The sequence below is a fragment of the Pholcus phalangioides genome, unplaced genomic scaffold, assembly GCF_987345545.1.
Source record: "Pholcus phalangioides strain wild (caught in Gottingen) unplaced genomic scaffold, Ppha-v1.0 ptg000011l_1, whole genome shotgun sequence".
Classification (NCBI taxonomy): Eukaryota; Metazoa; Arthropoda; class Arachnida; order Araneae; family Pholcidae; genus Pholcus; species Pholcus phalangioides.
In genome coordinates this window covers 62,267,249-62,288,634 of record NW_028301604.1, presented here as the reverse complement: position 1 = coordinate 62,288,634, position 21,386 = coordinate 62,267,249, and the positions used below count along the sequence as shown (strand labels likewise).

Below are 21,386 nucleotides of genomic sequence, written 5' to 3'. Positions count from 1 at the left end.
GAATTATTACTGTTCTCCTCTGCCAATCTGTTAAAGCAAATGGCATATAGCCATCTTTTTATACCCAGAATAAAATTTGCTGTTGTTTAGGAAATTGTTAACCAGTGTCTAGGGTATATATTCATATTTTCTCTGATTTCTTGAGAAATTAATCTACACTTTTTTGAAATAGGGTCTTAACTTTTTCTATAAGAGATAACCTTTTGCCTCGTCCCATCTTTATGAATCAAGCTTTCTGGGAAAACAACCACATCAAATTATTTGAGAAGTTTCCAGAAATGATGCTTAGCCAAAAGGATATGTAAATAAGGTAAGTAAGGTGAGTAAAGGGCAATGGTTGGGAGTGGTCTGATAGTTTTTCCCATTTGCATCATAATAATGAGAGAATTTTTTTACTGAAAAAGTATTGCAATTTTTTTGAATAAGATATTATTTCTGTCATAGTCATTATCTCTGAAAAAAAAATTGGAAAAATTTTGATAGTTACTTTTTTTTAAATTACCATTTTTACCTGACTCTATAATTTCTTCCACCACTGTATTGAATCATGTTAATTTCTACCAAAAAAAAAAATTGAATATATAGTCGGGCTTCATTTACCATGAATTTAAACTACTGTTCCCAGTGAAGAAAATTATGCATCTAGATATATAGAAATATAAAAATAATAACCATAAATACCCTTCAAAATCTGAATAATTCCTATGCTATCAAATCAGTATCGGGAGAGAAATTGGAATTTCTTGCAAAGCCTTACTTTATTATGTTCCACTTCATATTGAGCTATAGCTTCAAGTTTGCTATGCACATTTTTTATGATTTACATTAAAGTTTCCCAATTTTTTTTGTCTTACTGCCCTGTACTCCCGTCTTTTTTTTCCCATTGCCCCCTCCCAATCTTAATTAACTGAACCCATAAGATCTTATATTACACCAGGGCATGACAGATCGAAAAAATATTTAGGCATCAAACAAATTTCTTAGGAGTCAAGCATATTTTTTCAAGAAAAAAAAAATAGTGCAAAATAATTTTTCTTTTAAACTTTTCTGGTTTTTTCTTTGAGTTCAACTTCTTTTAAAATTGAGTGGAGTTTTACATCTCAACTGAAAAAAATCATTCTAACAATAAGCAAAAGAACAAAAATTCAATGCAGAAGGTTTGGTAACACATATTTTAGTTCCAAATTTGCAAGAATGAAAGCAAAATTAACATGGACAAACAACAATATGATCAAAGATAGATGTATTATATGTTGTGTTTCATGAAGTGTGGCTGAAAGAAATAACAATCTTATGGTTGATTCTAAAATTAAAGCAAATTATGTAGCATGATCAGCAAGACTTTGGTGATCAGTTTCACATGTAAGATTATGGAAAACTATAAAAAAATTGAAATTTTTATATAGTCCCTAATCAAAAATATAAATTTATAAAATTTACACCTCTTTTTAATATACCAAAAGAAATTCATTCTTTAACATTTTAAGAAAATTAGTTGGGATATTAATAACTAAAATTCTTGATTTTTGTCATTTTCATGACTTTTCAGTCTTAAAAAAAAATTTCAGTGGCTAGCAAAAAAAGGCAAAAACCAAAAATTGCTTTTGGTATGTAAAAGAATGGTGCAAAGTTTATTAATTCATATTTTTTGATTGGGAGCTGTATGGAAATTTCAAAATTGTTGTGCCTTTTTTAATATATATTTTAATTCAATGAAACTATCACACAGCTAACATTCACCTTTTTCTTGCTGATCATCTTTCATATTTTACATTGATTTTAGAATCAACCATAAAATTTTTAATTAATTTTGGATGCTCTTTGTAAACGCCTTGTCTACTGGTATATACCAACTTTAAGACTTGTTAAAACATTTAATTTTTGTAAAATCTTATCTCTAAAAAAATCAAACACATCTTTGCAGTCTTCTGTTTTCTAGATTAAGATTAAAACTGTGTTCAATTGCATAACTAGTAGTAATCTGTACATCCTGAAGAATATTATAATGACTATAAAATCAATGAGCTATTATAGTAGTCATTCATTACAGCGATCCATGTCAAGTTATCAAAATTAAATTCCTGCCTATGTTTGGTTTTCACATATTTCTTGATGAAACTCTTTAGAATAGGGCATTTTGAATTATCATAATGATTACACACATAAACATTCCTGTGTTTAAAAGATATGCAACTTATCATATCACAAACAGAGAAAAAACATAAAAAGGCAAACAAACATAACCAAACATTTCTCCACATTTATGATTATATCAGGCAAAGGACTATTTTAGTTTTCCAAATTTATCATATGTGTGACATACAGTGAAACGTGTATGAAATGGAACACCAAGAGACTGAAATAATATTCTGTTTTAAGCAGGTTTTAATTTTATAAAGGTGTATCTTTTGATTCTGTTCAAGGCAATGTTCTGACTCATACAGTGTCTGTCTTAGACAGGTCTTGTGGAATATAATATTTTTCTTTAATATAAGACTATTATTTATTATACTGTAATAGTTACGGCAAGATTCAAACCTGTTTTTTACTTAAATCAAAATAGAGGATTTCTGTATCTATCACATTTCATTGAAATGAAGGAAGTCATTGCTTTGTGAAAGTTGGCATATATTAATTAGAACTTACAAGTGAAATTATAGAATTAAGTATTTTTGCACGGAATAAAAATGGTATACATTCTATCAATACAGTGGAACCTAGGCTGATCGTATTGCAATGAGACAAAAGTGGGACATAAAAAAATTTTTTATAATAAAGTAGAATCATGTCAAATTCTTAGACAATTCTTCACCAAGGAACAAGTCAAAAATTCAGAATTTAGAAAAAAACAAAACAGGATAGATACATGCAAAATAGAATGTATTGTCAGCAAGGGCGTAGCGAGGGGGGGGGACTTGGGGGTCTGGTCCGTCCCCCTGAAATGTGAGAAAATGACCGAAAAAAGGGAAAAAGATGGTCAAATCCATTGTTCTGTCACTTTGGTCCCCCCCCCCCCAAAATGAAAGTGGTCCCCCCCCCCCGAACGAAATTTCTGGCTACGCCCCTGATTGTCAGCCTATATATAGTGAAAATTTAATGTGTACAACGATGCCTAATATATTAATTAATTTCTTGACAGTGATATTATTTTAGGGCAGGTAGCCCAGGTTAAGGTACTTGCTCACTGTACTAAAGGACGTTTAGAGTTGTTGCGAGCTCCATATCTGATTTGCCCTTGTCAGAATATTACTTGATTGGAACAAGATGATCAGAACACCACATTGCTACTGCAGAAAGTAGTGTTAGTGTAAATAACAACAGTGAAATATGTCAGTATAAATAATGTCTGATAGATGGCAGCAAATATAACGTATGTTGTTATACTCTGATCAGTGTACTATTTTGTGTGTTGTGTAGTTTGTAGTAATGTGTGTTTCCGTAATAAAACCATATATCGTAATTGATCCACGGACTCATCCTAATAGGTTATGGGGCCCGCCGCATAAGATTATTTTTGTGACTACAAACTCGCGAGTTCCGATGTTTTCTTAACGATCTTTCTCGCACCGATTAGTTTTCTCTCCAACATGGCGACCGCTGAAGAATACGAAGCCTTGAGGCGGGAATTGGAAACTTTGAGGCTTTCGATGTCCACGACTTCCAGGACTGTGACAACCAGTTTTGCCGTAGGCACGTTGCCTGAATCGAAACATCTCGAAGGTCCGAAAAATTTCACCGATTGGATATTCGCCATGAAGAACTTCCCCATTGACTGTGGTTTGTGGAGTTGTATTGTGCCGGGAACCGAACCAATCGACAACGCATTGGATCGCCGAGCTCTCGCGAAAATCAACTTATCTCTCAAACCTGCGACTGCAACGATCACGCGAAAATGTGAAACTGCCAAAGAAACATGGGACTTGCTCAATGACACCTTCGAAGATAAAGGTATTGTTCGTGTAGTAGGCCTGTATCAGAGTCTTCTGGACATTCGTTTTCACGATTGCCGTACAGTAGACGAATACCTGAATAAATTCACGATCGTCGCGGAACAGCTCGAAAACGTCGGCAAGCCGTTGGACGACCACGTCATCGGTGGTTTCATTCTCGCGAAATTACCGGACTATTACAAGCCTCTCGTCCTGGGTATTCGCGGATCTGGACAAGAAATCACGACTTCATTCGTGAAAAGCCTGCTGCTAGAAGACGCAACTGAAGTTCCGAAACCGCCATCGAATTCCGTGTTTTTCGTGAAAAAGCAACCTGCCAGTGCTACAAAAGGAATCCGTTGCTTTAATTGCAATGAGCGCGGACACAAGTCTACGACCTGCTCGAAACCAAAAAGGAAAAATCGCCGGAAAACTGAAACTAAGTGTTCTGCTAATGCAGTTTGCTCTGAAAAAGAAATTGCTTCTGGAGCAACTGTTTCTTCTGTATTTTCTGCCGCGGTTTTCTTTGACAAACATGAATGGTTCATAGACTCTGGTGCATCAACTCATGATTCAGTTGTTCATTGCCAATTTCACACGATGTATCATCCGAAGAAGAGGTCCGTCTAGCCAATGGTGAAAAATTGCCAGTCACAGGGCACCAAGACGTCGCCATAGTGCTCAGCTCTTCAAAAACACTGCATGCTAAAGATGTCAAGTCTGTGCCTACACTCGCGCTGAATTTGTTAAGTGTTAGCAAACTTGTACAGTCTGCCTAAGCTATCAGTCATCTTTGATGAGACCGGTTGCAGGATACTAAAAGAGAAACCCATGGGTGACAGTTCATCTGTTTTGGCAATTGCAACAGAGGTGAATGGACTGTATCGTCTTGATAATGAAACAAACTTTGTTTGTACCACTTCAATGAAGCAAGACACCTGTCAGTTATGGCACAGGAGCAGTGCTGTCTTAAGAGCATCATGGGCCCCCGGACCAAGTGGTTTTTCTGAGGCCCTACCTTGTAAATTCTAAAAAAATTCAACCTCATTTCAGTTTTGTGAGGCCCCTCTTCTCTTGAGGCCCCGGGCCGTGCCCGGGTGGGCCCATGCGTTAAGACGGCGCTGCACAGGAGACTGGGTCACCTTAATTTTCGTTCCCTAAGAGAGCTGCAAAAGTCACTTTATCTCAAATGTGATTTAAAATCTGATTTTGAGGATTGTGATGTTTGTGTTCGTGCAAAATCACACCGCCAATCCTTTTCAAAATCAAGCAAGACACGTGCAGGAAATCTTCTGGAACTTGTTCACTCAGATCTCTGTGGCCCCATGCAAATCTCATCAAAAATCTCTCATCGTTATTTTCTTACTTTTATTGATGATTTCTCTCGCAAATGCTTTGTATACTTCCTGAAGTCTAAAGATCAAGTTTTTGACAAATTCGTTGAATTCAAGACATTTGTCGAAAATCAAATGGAAAGAAAAATCAAAGCCTTACGTTCTGACAATGGTGGAGAATATGTCTCTGAGAAAATGGAAAGTTTTCTGAAAGATGCTGGAATATTGCATCAGCGAACTGTACCACATACACCCGAGCAGAATGGAGTAGCTGAACGCCTCAACCGCACTTTGATTGAAGCTGCTCGTGCAATGCTTTTCAACTCTAATTTGGACATTGTGTTTTGGGCCGAAGCTGTCTTGACAGCTACCTACATTCGCAACCGATGTCCTACACAAGCTCTAAAAAAACGCATTCCCCAAGAACTGTGGTCTGGACGAAAACCTAGCATATTGCATCTTCACATTTTTGGATGTCGATCCATGGTTCATATCCCCCAGTGTAAAAGAAAGAAGCTGGATCCTAAAGCTTGGGATGGTATCTTTCCTGGCTACAGCGATGAAACCAAGGGTTATCGCATTTACAACCCCCAAACAGATGAGGTGCAAATTGTTAGAGATGTGAAGTTTTTTGAAGACCAGTTTCCATTTGGCAAAATGGATTCACCGAGCCATGATCCATTTCCGTCGCCTGAAAATGCAGCTGATACACAGTTTTCAACTGTTACTATCTCTGAGCCTTCTCTAGAGACTGAAACATCATTGGAAAACAGTTCAGAACAGTCTTCTCCTTCCCATACTGTGAGGACACCTGACGTTTTGCCAAATGTTCCGATTAGATCTGATCGCTATTCTCAACGTACACGACAACAAAACATTTGTATCTTTAATGATGATTTTGTATCCTTCCAAGCTTCATTGTGTGAAAGTACACCTGAATCATTGACTGAAGCTCTGAACAGCCAGGATGCTGAACATTGGAAAAGGGCCATTGACGAGGAACTGAAATCGCATGCTGATAATCAAACATGGATTCCAGCTGAACTTCCTCCAGGTCGGAAAGCCATTTCCATGAAATGGGTATTCAAGATTAAGCAGACTGCTGATGGTTCTATTGAACGGTACAAAGCCCGTTTGGTTGCTCATGGATGCTCCCAAAGCTATGGCCTTGATTATGATGAAACCTTCTCACCGGTCATCCGAACAACCTCGATCAGACTTTTGCTTGCCCTTGCTGCTAAATATGACTGGGATGTTCATCACATGGATGTTGTGACAGCCTTCCTCCATCCGAAGTTGGATGAAGACCTGTATGTCAAGCTTCCATCTGGATCCATTTGTCGTCTTTTGAAATCTGTCTATGGTTTGAAGCAAGCCAGTCGTTCATGGTATATGTTACTACATGATGTTCTTCTCGACCTTGAGTTCACTCCGTCCGAATATGATTCTTGTGTGTACTTCAAGATCGAAGGGGGGAAAACAATCATTTTGGGAATATATGTGGATGACATTCTAATTTTCAGTGATGATAAATCTGCTACTAAGATGAAAGACCTTGGTGAAGTGAACCATTGTTTTTGGTATGAGGATCACTCGTGATCGAAAGAACAGAAAAATTTTCATTGATCAAGAAAAATATCTGAAAGATGTTCTTGTCCGTTTTGGCATGTCTGATTGTCATGGTGTTGCCACTCCTCTTGAAGTAGGACTTAGTCTATCCAAGAATGATGAACCGAAGACCGAATCTGAAAAGGAAGAGATGTCCAATGTACCTTACAGAGAATTAGTTGGCTCTCTCATCTTCGCTGCATATTCAACGAGGCCTGATATAGCTTTTGCTGTTGGTCATCTAAGCAAGTTCAACAAAAATCCTGGGAAAGCTCACTGGACTGCACTGAAGCGTGTTCTTCGATACATCAAGTCAACTGTTTCCATGAAAATGATGTATGAAGCTGATCACTCTGAGCTTTCTGCATATGCTGATGCAGATTGGGGAAATTGTTTGGACACCAGAAGGTCCATATCTGGATATGCATTCATGATGTCAGGAGGAGCTGTCACCTGGATGTCAAAACAGCAACACTCCGTAGCTCTCAGTTCAACCGAAGCTGAATATATGTCTTTAAGTTCAGCAGCTCAGGAATGTGCCTGGTTGAGAGGAATAATGTGTGAGCTGAAATTGAAAGGACATCAGAAATCCACTGTGATTTATTGTGACAATCAATCTGCAATAAAATCTGTCGAGAACCCAAAATTCCGTGCTCGCACCAAACATATTGATGTAAGGCATCATCATATTAGATCCAAGATCAGAGAAGGGGACATACTCCTTGAATATGTCCAGAGTCAAGATATGATTGCAGACATACTTACGAAAGGACTGCCAAGACCAGCTCATCAAAAGCTTTGCAAAGAACTGGGACTTGTCACCTGATTTCCACTAAGATAATTCAGACAAACTGAATTAAAGGGGGGGGTGTTAGTGTAAATAACAACAGTGAAATATGTCAGTATAAATAATGTCTGATAGATGGCAGCACCTATAACGTATGTTATACTCTGATCAGTGTACTGTTTTGTCCCCATTCCTCTTGTAAACGTCCTTTTGTGTGTTGTGTAGTTTGTAGTAATGTGTGTTTCCGTAATAAAACCATATATCGTAATTGATCCACAGACTCATTCTAATAAGTAGTCCCCCCCCCCAGAGGTCGCATTCTGTAACCACTGTTCACCAACCTCTCACAAAGGCATATAAAAGCAAATGTCGACCCCTGCCCTTCAGAATCAGCAGTAAACTGTAGGTGTTTGCTTGCAGAAAATGGCCATGGAATGATCAAATGAATGATAATATTTTATGCATTGAATATAATTAAATTTGATCTATTATTTATCTCTCTCATTTCATTGATAATTTCTTTAAATTCTTTCACTAAAATTTTCTGATTATATCTAATATTTCTGTGAATGTGATGACCTTGTTCTCAATCCTTGTTCTGATTTGTCCCATAAATACTTAATTGGTTGAGATAGGGACTGAGAGTGGACTAAAACAGTTACTTGCAGTCTAAGTCACCCATGATCTCCATATTCTAGAGCAGGGCCCCTAGGCTGGGATCTTTTAAGGGCCCCCAGACAAGACTTTCATGGGCCCCTTTATGATGAAATTGCAGCATGAAAAAACAGAAATGATGAGAATCGTCTCAGGCCCCAGGGCTTGAGCCATGTTAGCCCCACCCTTGTGGGGGCCATGAAGCCATCTACTGCATAACAACTGTACTTCCATGGTATGATTGATTGCAAGAAAAAAGTGAAGACCAAACCATACAGCTGAAAGTTGCCCATTAAACTTCACAGTTGCACATTCCCATGATATACATTCTCCATACCCATACTCTATTGTCAGACTGGAAACACTAGAATCTTGACCTTGTTTTTTCATAAGATTGTTTTCCACTGGTCCATCCTTTAGTTTTTACGCTCTTTGCATATGATAGTAGAATCTTTGTGTTGGGGGGTTTTTTTCATATGTGGCTTATAAGCTGCCTCTCTGCCTTAATATCATAATGAATGCATAATTTTTTCCTCTGATAGTATTGATAGAAACCAAAATACCAGTGCTGTCTGCATATTTTCAGCCGTAGTTAGGTGTTGTATTTTTCAGTTATGAATTGTAACAAGCACAGCTCTCAGGTCTCAGTCTATCAATTTGGGCTTTCTATCTGAATTCTTTCTGATGCTGCTCATGTCACTTGCCGATAACATCAATCAGTTTGATTTTGATTCTCGAATTCAATACTAATCATTAGGGCTCGGATTTTTATGATCTAAAAATCCAAAACAAAATATTCATCAATTTGCCATTTTAATTAAAATTCTGTCACCAGATTCAACTGAAAACCACACCCAGAGCCCCAACTAGAAGCTTGGTCAGCAGGGGCAAGCATGCATTTTGGTGCCCCCTTGTAATGTTGAAAGAGTGAAAAAAAGTGTGAAATTTGCGCCCCTTCTGGTCCAGCCCCCGGGGCGGCAGACCCGCCTGCACCCCCCAGGCCCTGACCACGCCTACCTTATGCACAGTTAGTTGTTAAGTGCGGCTTCACTCGCCTGGATTTGGTAATCTGAAAATTGCTTGGCGATGATTCCTTTGAATAACATTTGAATCTCTCATTTATTTGACACCCTTGGGTGTTGCAATTCCTGAAATCCTGCCTTGGAGAGTCTCTATATTATAAAATATAATACTGATAAAATTTCATGTTTATAGCTTCTAGCGGTTTGGACTTAGCAATGATTGCCCCATATAACTTTTTAATCTCCTCCCCCATGTTTCCCTTATAGTATGAATTTTGAAAAATCCCTCGTTAGTGAGTTTTCACAGTGAAATAAAACTATTGACCAAATTTCATATTCATAGCTTCTGCGATTTTGAATCAGCGATGATTATCCCATATAACCTTTGAGCCCCTTTCATGACCACATTTGTGACAGAATTTCAAAAAAACCTCTTAGCGAGTCTAGAAATAAAACTATTGACCTAATTTCATAAACACTGCTCCTGAGCGATTTCAGCTCGGCATGATTTCTCTGTATAACCTTTGAATTCCCTTCATGTCCCCATCAGGGGTCAAATTTTGGAAAACCCCATCTTAGCGAGTCTTTATGCCATGAAATAAAACTACTGACCAAATTTCATAAATATAGTTTCAGCTATATTGGCTCGGCATGAGATTTCCCTGTATAACCTTTGAACACCTTTATGAGACCCTTAGGGGTCAAATTTTGGAAAATCACTTAATGAGTCTTTGCGTCATGAAATAGAACTGCTGACCGAATTTCATGAATATTGCTCCAGCAGTTTCGGCTTGACACGATTTCTCTGTATAACCTTTGAACCCCTTTATGTCCCCCTGAGGGGCCAAATTCGGGAAAACTCCTTCTTAGTGAGTGTTTATACGATGAAATAAAACTACTGACCAAATAGCTTCAGCCATATCAGCTCGGCAATGATGAATCAGCTAGTCAGGACATGTTATTATATATATACACTCATTGCCATAAAAATTTGCGCACCAAGAAATAATTGTGGGATCGAAACGAAAGTTGGCCTGAAGATACATGTTGGGCACATATGCAAATGATTAGAAATGCAGCGTGATTGCGCATTGCGTAATGCCACTAGAGGGCGTTGAACTTCGTTCTCCTTGGAGTATAAAACAGGTAAGCAGAGCTTGCTGGAGTGTATTTAATAGTTTGCAAAGGAAATGCTGAGGTAGACATGCCGTTACGCCGCTGTCAAAGACCATATGAGCAGTTGTCAGAGTTCGATAGGGAAAGAATCATCAGGATGATGGAAGCTGGGTGGTCAGCTCGGTGAGTAGCTCGTCAACTAGGCCGTTCTGATTTTACTGTGAGGAGGTGTTGGGACCAGTGGACAGAAGAGACGTCATTTACACGGCGACCAGGTTCAGGATGCCCTCGACAGACCAGTCGTCAAGAAGGCCGTCACATCATCCGAAACGCACGCGTAGAGCCAACTGCCTCATTGGCCGCTATCCAGACACAGGCAACAGCTTCACTACGGGCCCCTGTGTCTTCCCGAACCATCGCAAGGCGCCTGGCTGAAGGACATCTGGTATCGCGGCGCCCATTATGTGTGCTGCCAATGACACCCACCCACCAACGCCTCAGTTTGGAGTGGTGTCGAGCACGACGGGATTGGACTGCAACGGAATGGAACCAGGTCGTCTTCAGCGACGAATCGAGATTCAACTTGAGCAGTGATGACAATCGTGTTCGTGTGTGGAGGCCCCGTGGTGAACGCTTCAATCCTGCCTTCGCTTTACAGTGACACACCGCTCCCACAGCTGGTGTCATGGTATGGGGTGCCATTGCTTACGATACACGGTCACCCCTAATATTGATCCATGGCACAATGACAGCCCAGTGGTACGTCCATAACATCCTTCAGCCACATGTGTTGCCACTCATGGCAGGGCTACCAGGAGCCATTTTTCAACAAGACAATGCTAGGCCACACACAGCAAGGATGTCACAAGACTGCCTCCGCCACATTACCACCCTTCCCTGGCCTGCTCTATCCCCAGATTTGTCACCAATCGAGCATATCTGGGATCATTTGGGACGGCAAGTTGGACACCCTACGAGGTTGGTCGAACTAGAGGAGCATTTACAGCAACTGTGGAACGAGATGTCTCAGGACATCATACGGAACTTTTATGCCTCAATGCCCGCTCGTATCGCATCGTGCATTAACGCTAGAGGGGGTCCAACAGAGTACTAAAACTTCTGTTCATCTTTACTTTTTTCTGCAATAAATGATCCTTTTTCTTGGATTTTCTAATCACTTACTTATATCAACATAGTGCTTACATGTGTAAAATTTCGTTTCATTTTGACTTCTTCTTCTGGGTGCGCAAATTTTTATGGCAATGAGTGTATATATACACACACACTAGTTATAATACTCAGTGCTGCCCGGGTTTTCTTCAATTACTGAGAGGAATGAAAAAGTGACAAACCATTGTAAAGGAAAAACTGTCACATATAATACTGGCGGCATTAAAGAATTGACAAACCATTGTAAAGGCATATGCATGTTTGAAATGCATTGCTAGGGAACCACAGTTACCAAAGTAAACATTCTGAAAGTGATTGTTGAGGCCCAGGAACCATTGTTGCAGGACAGTTTTTTGCCCATTTTGGGCATTTGCCAGCTCTGACAAACTTTTAAAGTAGTTCAAGTCGGGTTCTGTTTGGTATACTTGCAAAATTTGGAGACAATCAATCTAAAATTGTACATTTGCATAGAGAACATACACAGACACACACACAGACAGAAGATCAATTATATATACACAGATATAGATAATTTTTTCAGTACGTTCTAGAATTGCACTGAATTTTATGAGATGCAGTTTCATATGTAAAAGGAAGACTGCTAATAGTTTAGTTTCTTCTAAGAAATATTTGAAGAAACTATTTTACAAAGATTCTTTTTGAAAATTCGATAAATATTACCAGATTGAGCAATATTTGAAGAAGGCTTGACATAGAGCAGATGTCTAGTTTCTGCAATCTCTGATTATTCCTCAAGCTGAATTGTATTGTTGCATTATATGGGTTTTATGCTGGAACTTCTAACTTACACACACATGCACACGCACAACAAAATAAAATACAGAAGTACCATATCTGTCTTTCCCTTTTTATACAGAGCACAACTCTGTCTACCGTATTTGGGAAATTTACTACCATTTTATCTGCTTTCAGAGGTGAATTGAGCTGAAAGTGTGTGTATGTTCTTTTCCTAACTGATACCTGATATACCTAACTGTTCATGCATATCTAGCATTGTGTTTGAAGTTAGTGCAATCATCTGTGTTTCGAATTGTGAGTGAAGTGTAATGAAGTGTGCCTGAATATTTGTACAGTTGTAGGCAGGGCCGCAACTAGGGTAAAGTAGGGGGTGTGGTGGCTGGAGCACTAGTCCAGGAAGGGCTTTAACACATTTTCTTTTTGTTCATTCAAAATTACGAGAAAGCTGAGCTACACAAAATGAGTACCTACTTGCCCCTGGTGACAGTGCCAATTTTTTTTTGGTTGAAGGATCTGTTGTGAGACTTTTCCATGGGAAACATAGGAAAAGGATCCTCCAAGAACAAAAAAGTGGCCACTGGAAATGCAAAAGTTTTTCCCGAAGAAAAAAGAAAATAAGAATTCACAATGCATTGTAAGTGCATACTGCAACTCTGCAACATTGTAAGTGTATACTGCAGTAGAGAATATGGTTTATGGGCACCCAGTAGGAACCCCTAGTATAGTTTTTAGTTTAGATTGGGGATAAGTTGGGGCCCCTGGGAGAGGAGACATAATGATGACGATGTATGGCACAGTTCTACATGCAACTATTTCTTACCACTGATATAGGGACATTTAATTTTTAAAGAAAACATCTTGAGCAGGATTGCTCACTCAGCGTCCAATTAACAGATCTTGTTGTATAGCCCAATGGCTCAGGACGAGGCTTAAATGACTCATACTGCAACTCTGAAGAAATACCTACAAATTGAAAAAACTTTTTGTGCAAAAAAAATGACCAAAAAATATGACCGATTGTTTGAAAATTCCTAAAATATGACTGATCACTCAAAAATGCTTAAAATATGACCAATAACTCAAAAATGCCTAAAATATGCATATACTTCTCAAGAAAAAACATGACATGCCATAAAATATTTAAGCCTTACTAACCATAGTATAGTCTTTTCACTCATGTAAAATCCTATTATAGTTTTTCTTTCAAAATCACTCTGAGCTTACAATGAATTTCCATGCTGTTTCTCTAACCACCTACTATACTCCTGAACTATACCAATAGACTAATTATTTATCCACCTAGTGATTACCTGGGGGAAATATACAAACAAGGCCATATACATAAGTATCTTGACAATTATTGGTAGCCATGCCATCTTAAAGCAATGGAACACCATCCAGGGTTCTTGGTTCATGATAATTTTGCAATAAATCAGTACATGAATGACAATTTTGATTAGTTATTGGTGCCCTTGAAAAATGTATATCATCTTCACTAATACACATAGGTTCAGTTTGAATAAAATCAGAAGCTGTAGCTATGTTGTTTAATTGATACTTTAAATACTATAATGACATTGTGAATCAGAGTTTCAATAAGTTGTGGCAGATATGCAGATGATGATCTGAGGTCACAGCTTATGTGGCACAGGGCCACCTTCCTCCTCTGGTGAGGAAGGGGTTTTCGACTGCAGTCATCAAATCTAAAGTTTCATTAATCTGAAAATTACAGTACTTCAATCAATCACTTCTTCATTTTATTTCTTTGTAAGACTGTATTGTCCAAATATAACATTATATAATTTTTAATTCATTATACAAAGTTATGTATTTTCTTTTTCATTAAATTTTACAGAGAAATTGGAAAAGAATGGGGATGATTCATCACACACAACTGAAGATCCAAATTGTCAATCAGAGAAGAAATTAAAAGAGTAAGTATTCAGTTTCATGTGTTATATTGTGAATTTGGAGGCATAATAAAATATAATGTCAATGTTGCATTCTTATACAGGGTGCATAGCTATCAGCACACACTCAAATTACTGTCGAACCCTTGATCTCAGATGCATACTTTCAGTTAGAAAAGTATCCAAATAACATGTGGATCTCAGATAAGTCATTCATATTGCAAGGGGTTTTATAGTTAGGATACCCTGTTCTCAAAAAGAAAATTGTTACTCTGGCTTTCCTGAGACCAAAAAAAAAAAAAAAAAAATCCATGTTTCTAAGTGCAATATTTGCTGAGACATTCAAATTAAAAAAAAAAAAAATTGGGGGAAAACAGCTAAAATAGGGGTAAAATATGTTTTACCCCCATTTATCTTGGTTTTTTTTTTCTAAAATGTCTCCATTTTTTTCTCAGACAGAGCAACAAAATTTCTTAATGGGTGTTTCGGCACAGGGTGTCCATATAAAAAGTTAATTTTTTATATTAACCCATTATTTACCATTGTCCCTTTTTTGGGATGCTTTTTTGCATTTCTAATTTAAGCAGTAGAGAATTTTTAGTTTTGATTGTTTTTGTACCTAAATTTTGAACTAACTGCTATAAATGTTATAAATTCAATAAAAAATTCTAAAATTGTTAATAAATAATGAATAATTAATTAATATAATTAATAATTTTAATTTAATAAAACTTTTTTCCCAAATGCATAGTTTTCCTTTGATATTTCTCTTATTCATGTTATCATTTTCATGTAATTGTTTTGAAAAAATTAAATAATAGAGTTTTGCCATATACTGGGTTAATAACTATACAACCCCTTGCAATATGAATGACTTATCTGAGGTTTTCACATGTTATTCGGATACTTTTTCTAATTGGAAGTATGCCTCTATGATCAACGCCAGTAATTCACATTGCATGCTGTTAGCTATGCACCTTTCTATCCCAGAGTTAATCATTTTAATCATTCAATGTATAGCTAAATAAATTCCCAGTAAACCTTTTAGAATAATTAGTATCAGATAGTAATATGCAAGAAGGGATACATTATCCATTGTTTCATTGTTTGGGGTTCGAAAAAGATGCCCATGTTGGTGATTAAGTATGAATCATGTAACACGTTAAGGCCAGTGAATTCTTCCATCTTGTTGAATTCTACCCAAGTCATTTGGTTATGAGAATAAAAATTGTCTACTCCCATATAATCAGATTCAAAAGATAAATAATAGAAGAAGATAATTTTTCACAATATATTGTGGTTGAAAATGTTGGTCTTTTAATTTTTCTTTATATATATTCCTTTATATCATTATAATGTACACCCTATTTTTTTCAAGGGCTGCATTTTGCAGAGTATTAAGAGCTGAATTATGCGATTTTTTTGTGAAAAATGAACTTTTTGGGAAATTCAAGCATGATCATGGGATTATTGCTGAGATAGTGAGATTATTAAGTGATAATCAATTACAGAATTGTTTTATTCAATCAGAGTCTCGTGTAGTGATGAAGATATGGGAAAAATTTTTTTCTAAGAATTAAGCATTTGAAAATGTTTATGTATTACTCATATTAAGAAACTTTATGATTTTACTATAAAATTATGAAATGGCATCTTTAAAAGGGCATATGAAACAAATTTACTTTTTAATAATATATTTAAATAAATTTTTCATTTAACCTTCTTGCTGTCCGGGTGCTGCTTTCTGTGGTTTTCGACACACTGGAGAAGAAATTGCTTCTGCTCTTCATCCACAGTTAAGAGCCCATTAACATCTGGCATCAATTTCACCCCTCTTTTGGCTGTGTCATTAACACCACTGAGATTCAGAAAGTAAATGTCAACATCCAATTTCTCTAACAAATTTAAATTTTTCTGAGAAATGAAATGTTCTATTGTTTTTCTGAAAAAAAAACAACCTTGAACTAATTATTAGACAGCATATCTAAATTCTCAATGGCTTAATTTGTAAATATTCATTAGAAAACCTTGTTAAAAATTTGATAAATGATAAAAATTGACTATCATTATAAAATAAAAGGTGTTCAATCCATGCTTTAACATCACCGTTACAACAAACAAACAAATATTCTTCAGATAGTTCACTTCAGAAACTTTTAAAGCCAATTTCTGTCTAAATAAAAACATTTTAAAGGAGTAAATTACCTTTGCCAGCCATTGAACATGATGTAAAGCCCCTGGTAGCCTGATTTTGATAGTCAAGTCTGAGTTCCTTCCAATAAAAGCTATACATAATTCAACGAGCTCCTGATAATCGTGCTTCAGTTTTCCATTTTTCAGTGCATTAAAAAGATAATTCATAGTACTCAGTATTTCGCTCTCACTACATATTTCGTTCAAGTATTTATAGCTGTCTATATAATTTTCTTTTTCCAAATTATTCCATTTTCTCTGATTTTTTTGAAGAAAACATCTGGACTACTAGTCACTTGAGGTAACTCATGTTCGAAAACACTTCGTAGCACTAATTCATACGTGTGGTGCTGACATGGAAAATATATCATCTCTCGATCTTTTACTGCTCTAGAAATGTAACCGCACCATTGATGTGACCAGTGTTGGAACTGGTTGTCTCAGAACAGAGAATTTGAGCCTTATCTTCCAATCCCCAATATTTCAGAACATTCCATACAGCCTTCCTCCTTCCCTGAAGAATTTTCTAATTTTGTCACCCCGAGTAATTTTTCTAGATCTTTATATGTAACAATGATAGGTAGTCTTTCACTTTTTAAATCTCTCTTTTTAAAGCAGGTAGCAATTTACCATCCCAATGAATGGATACAATACTGGATTTATTTTCTTTAATCTTAGTAGCCTTCGTCTTACGAAAATCTACCCGATATCTTTGGATCATATTTTGGTTGATTGCCAGTTCATCTATGTTGTACCCTAAAGAATCAGCTGTGGCTGCGAGAATAAAAACGACATTTTTCTGACTAATGTGGCATCGATCGAGTACAACAATTAATTTTGGAGTTAAAAAACATTTCCTCCCATGTACATTTTTCATCCCTAAACCTATCTGCGCATCCATGTTTTTCTCAAGAGACATCTGGGTAATGTTTGATGAAGGCCCAGCTTGATCAGAAATATCCCGAATGACTGACGATTCTTCTGATGAATCTATAAAATTTGCCAGCGATCTCAGAACTACAATGAGCCTTAGCCCGTCTGTTTTCATGTAACCTGACTCTCAATAGTGACCTTTCTTCACGCTTTGCTAGCTTCATATTGACTCCCCCGAGACATCCCTCTTCGTTCCGGCTCTCTTTGACTCAGTAAAAATTTTCTGTATTCTTCAATTTTTATAATTTCCAAAGCATTAGCATGAGCATGTCAAATAAATTATTCAAATTTGATATAAACTTACGTTCATGTTCTTTCTGCATATCTGTCATATGGCGGACATTTTTTTGAAAATTGAGCCAATAAGAGTACATCTTCATAACACAATGCGGTATCATTCTTGTAGGAATCCTTGCCTTCTCCCAAAAAATTATAAAATAGCACCGATAGTACTTGCCTGTTAGATGGAAGTTTGCTTCCTGTAATTTGGTGACACTCACTGTCAATTAAATAAATATCTCGATCACTACTTCTCAAATTAGAAGCCATAATTACACTTGTAGTTGGCTTGGACAGCAACTAGAGCAGACTGAGGGTGAGAGCCCTGCGGAAGGTGGAGTGCCACATGAACAAACAAGTCACTGCCTGCACCCACCAAGGTGCCAAAGATTAAACTGCTTTAATATGAATTGGAATCCAGATGAAATAAAGGTGAAAGAATAAGCATAAACTCCAAAAAAATATCATAAGTGAAAGATAATATATACTAAGTAATTTAGCTTTGAGAAGGGTCTTTTGATAAATTAATTTTAAAAAAATGGTAAAATATTGAAGATGAAATGAGACAGGAAAAAACAACAGAAAAGACGTGGGAAGGGTAAAATAAAGTAATGAACACCACAAGAGAGAAAAAAAAGGGCAGTTGCACAAGCAGTGAACCTTTAGTATGCTATAGTAGTTTTAGTGAGTTATGGTAGTTTTCACCCCTCCTGCTTAGGCATAAGCTTACGACCTGCTTCGCCATTGAAGTGACAATGCTTTACTTTCAAGTACTTTGGCACTCACTAGCTTCCCACTTATACCGCGTAGAAGGTAGCATAGAGGTATGAGTTCCCAACCTCTGATTTGAACAAATGAGGTCTCTAATTGTTTCTTGGAATAAAAGGAAAAAAAATGGGAGGGGGGGGGGAGTGTGGGCAAACTGAAATTAAAACATAAAAAAATAAGGGCCACCTTAATATATATATATATTAGAAACTCTTATTTCTTTCTCTTAATAGTACAATATAAACAAGAAAATTTTGGTAATGCAAATATACTGATTGCTTATTTCTGTTATTTCTATTTCCAGTGAACTATCCCAAGTCACCAAAGTTGCATCTGATAATGATATAACCGAATTTAATGGTTCTTCTAAAGTTCCGTCTGATGTATGAAATAAACATTAAATTTGGAATGTTTGAGTGTAAAATCATCCAGAAATCATCAGAAGGGAAGTTTAACAAAGTGAATAACCAATTTGTCACTGAAGCTTTCTCTTTTTGCCCTTAAAAATTCATAACTATACTTATTTAACAAATCCACTACTAAAGAGAACTGATTCAGTTTTTCATGCTGAACATTATTTCTTTTCTAGTGTGAATACATTATAATGTTCATTCAACCTCATAAATGAATTACAGCAAAGAAGAAACAATTTGCAACTAACTCATTGTTTGCTTGAATATAGTTGTGTATCTAGAATCTATGAGTATTAGATTGGAGCTATTTTTTTGTGTTACTCTGAGCAAAGCTGTTTATATTTGTGCTATATATATATTTTTTTACAAAATACCATCTCTTCATTCTCTCAGATGCCTTCTTTTCTGCTCTTTTCTGTGCTTGAAAGTTATGGTTGTTATGCTGATTATTGAAAGAAACTTGAAATATTTTTACATACACAGAAAATTAGTGAATGATAAAATGCCAATTTTGCTTGGGTGTATAAGTGTGAATTTGTTTACTTGTGTGAACTTCAAATTATTTATAAATGGCGACCTTTCAAAGAGAGAAAAAAACAAAAATCCTTATCAGGTTAAATACTGCTGTACGCTTAAAGTATCTTATATTTAACAAAAGTTCCAATAAAATTATGATAAATTTGGCATTTGGTATTTTTTCTCTCAAAAACATAGATGGATTATAATTGAAATCAATGATTTTAGAATGGGGGAACAAACCTGCAGAATATAAAATATTAGATTAGATACTTTCTATGAAGTACCTAACAGACAGATGGTAAATTTAGATGATTTACAAAGTGGCAACCATTTTTATAAAACAGCATCATTTTGTAATTAGGGTTTCTGGGTGGGAATTTCCGCTCGCCTGTTCTCGAGAATTTTTTACGATTTCCCATTCCCAAAATTCTGAGAAAAATTCCAGAGAATTTGGGAAAAATATTGTTGCAGCACAGTAATACTTGCAATGGAATATAAAAAAAATTCAAAAAATTAATGGGAAATATTTGTTGAAAAATTAATTTATTTTCTCTAGCATTGCTTGAAAAGAAATACAGGACAGAAATATACATGGGGGAGGGGAGAAAGGCTTCCAGTTTCTAGTTCTAAAAACTGTACAAGTAACCATGTGCTACTATAAAATCCTAATAATGAGAGAACTATACAAAGATCCTAAAGCCAAAAAAGTCCCTCTTTCCTCTTCCATTTTATGACCCTGTTTGGGAACCACACAGGTAAACACAAGATAAGATCTGAAAAGAAGCATTGCATTTTAGAAAATATATAGCAGATAACTACTTTTCATGATTTCTTTGATTATAATTTTACTTTCCCATCTGCATCACAATGACAGACTATTTTGCCATTGTCAATAGAGAGGCCAAAAATGTGAAGAAAACAGGATTCCCAGGAGCTATACATTATTCAGCCCTGATATAACAATACCCTGTTTTTTAAACAATCGTCAAGAATAAAGATCAGTACAGTTAAAGATTAGTACTGGATGAAAATGTGTACAGCTGGACAAAGGTCCGAAGCAACACTCCCATTTACGGTAGAAAGAGTGTGATTCGGGTATATTTCATTTACTTTTTTTAAAAGTGGGAACCACTTGTCGGCTTTTTAAATGTTGAAAACACTATTATACAAGCGGGGGAATAATTTGTACAGGGGCGTCGGAAGTGTTTCGAACCTGTGGGTGCCCGTCTTGAGATTCATGTAGGAAATTTCGATTTTTGAATCAATTCTGTGGGTGCTCGAACCCGTTTTACAAACTTCCGTGGGTGCTTGAGCAACCACAGCACCCCCGGCTCCGACGCCACTGAAGTTGTACATAGTTGTACTACAACTCTCAAACGTTTGTAAAGAGAGGAGGGGAGGGAAGGGTGCTGTCTGTCTTTGAGAGGATATTTTGGAGAATGCTACACTTTTTAAGGAGGTTAGACAATGGTCTTTAATGGTCACAAATCAACACTGTCAGTTTTTTTTTGCTATGACTTGTGATTGCATAGGAAAACAAGTCAACACCTTTGAGGAGGGACCTAATAGTTCAGAGGCATGGCCCCCACAAGGGGTGGGCTGATAAGGCCCCAGCCCTAGGGCCCGGTGTGATTTTAATCATTTTTTTGTTTTTTCATGCTATAAATTCATCATGAAGGGGCCCCGTGAAAGTCTTTTCGGGGGGGGGGCCTGCTTCAGGATTGGAGGCAATGTTCAGGGGTGAATATGATGCAAGATGGAAATTGAGAACTTGAATATTCAAAAACGAAATCCTCTAATTGTTATTTTGTGCGAAAAAAGTATGAATAATTATTTTTATCAAAGGGATAAAAATTTAATCAGCGTAGTTATGAAAATATTATAGTGGCAAGCAAAAAAAAAAAGCAATGGAAAAATGACAATTATATGTGGAATCAATGTTATATAGAAAGGGTAAGGTATATATATATATATTTCTTTTTTTCTTTGCTC

General features: G+C 36.6%; 1 protein-coding gene across 21 annotated transcripts in view; it reads left to right on the top strand.

The window, feature by feature from the left end:
• LOC149080678 (uncharacterized) overlaps window positions 1-19,559 on the top strand; it is a 312,101-nt gene extending 292,542 nt beyond the window's left edge. For all 21 annotated transcript variants that reach the window (XM_089239891.1, XM_089239884.1, XM_089239883.1 and 18 more), the window contains 2 exons: window positions 14,235-14,313; window positions 18,767-19,559. In XM_089239891.1, the coding sequence (XP_089096017.1) occupies window positions 14,235-14,313; window positions 18,767-18,851 (164 nt within the window). In that variant the 3' untranslated portion in view covers window positions 18,852-19,559. The remainder of the gene's footprint in view (window positions 1-14,234; window positions 14,314-18,766) is intronic.
• The last annotated feature ends 1,827 nt before the right edge of the window (window positions 19,560-21,386 follow it).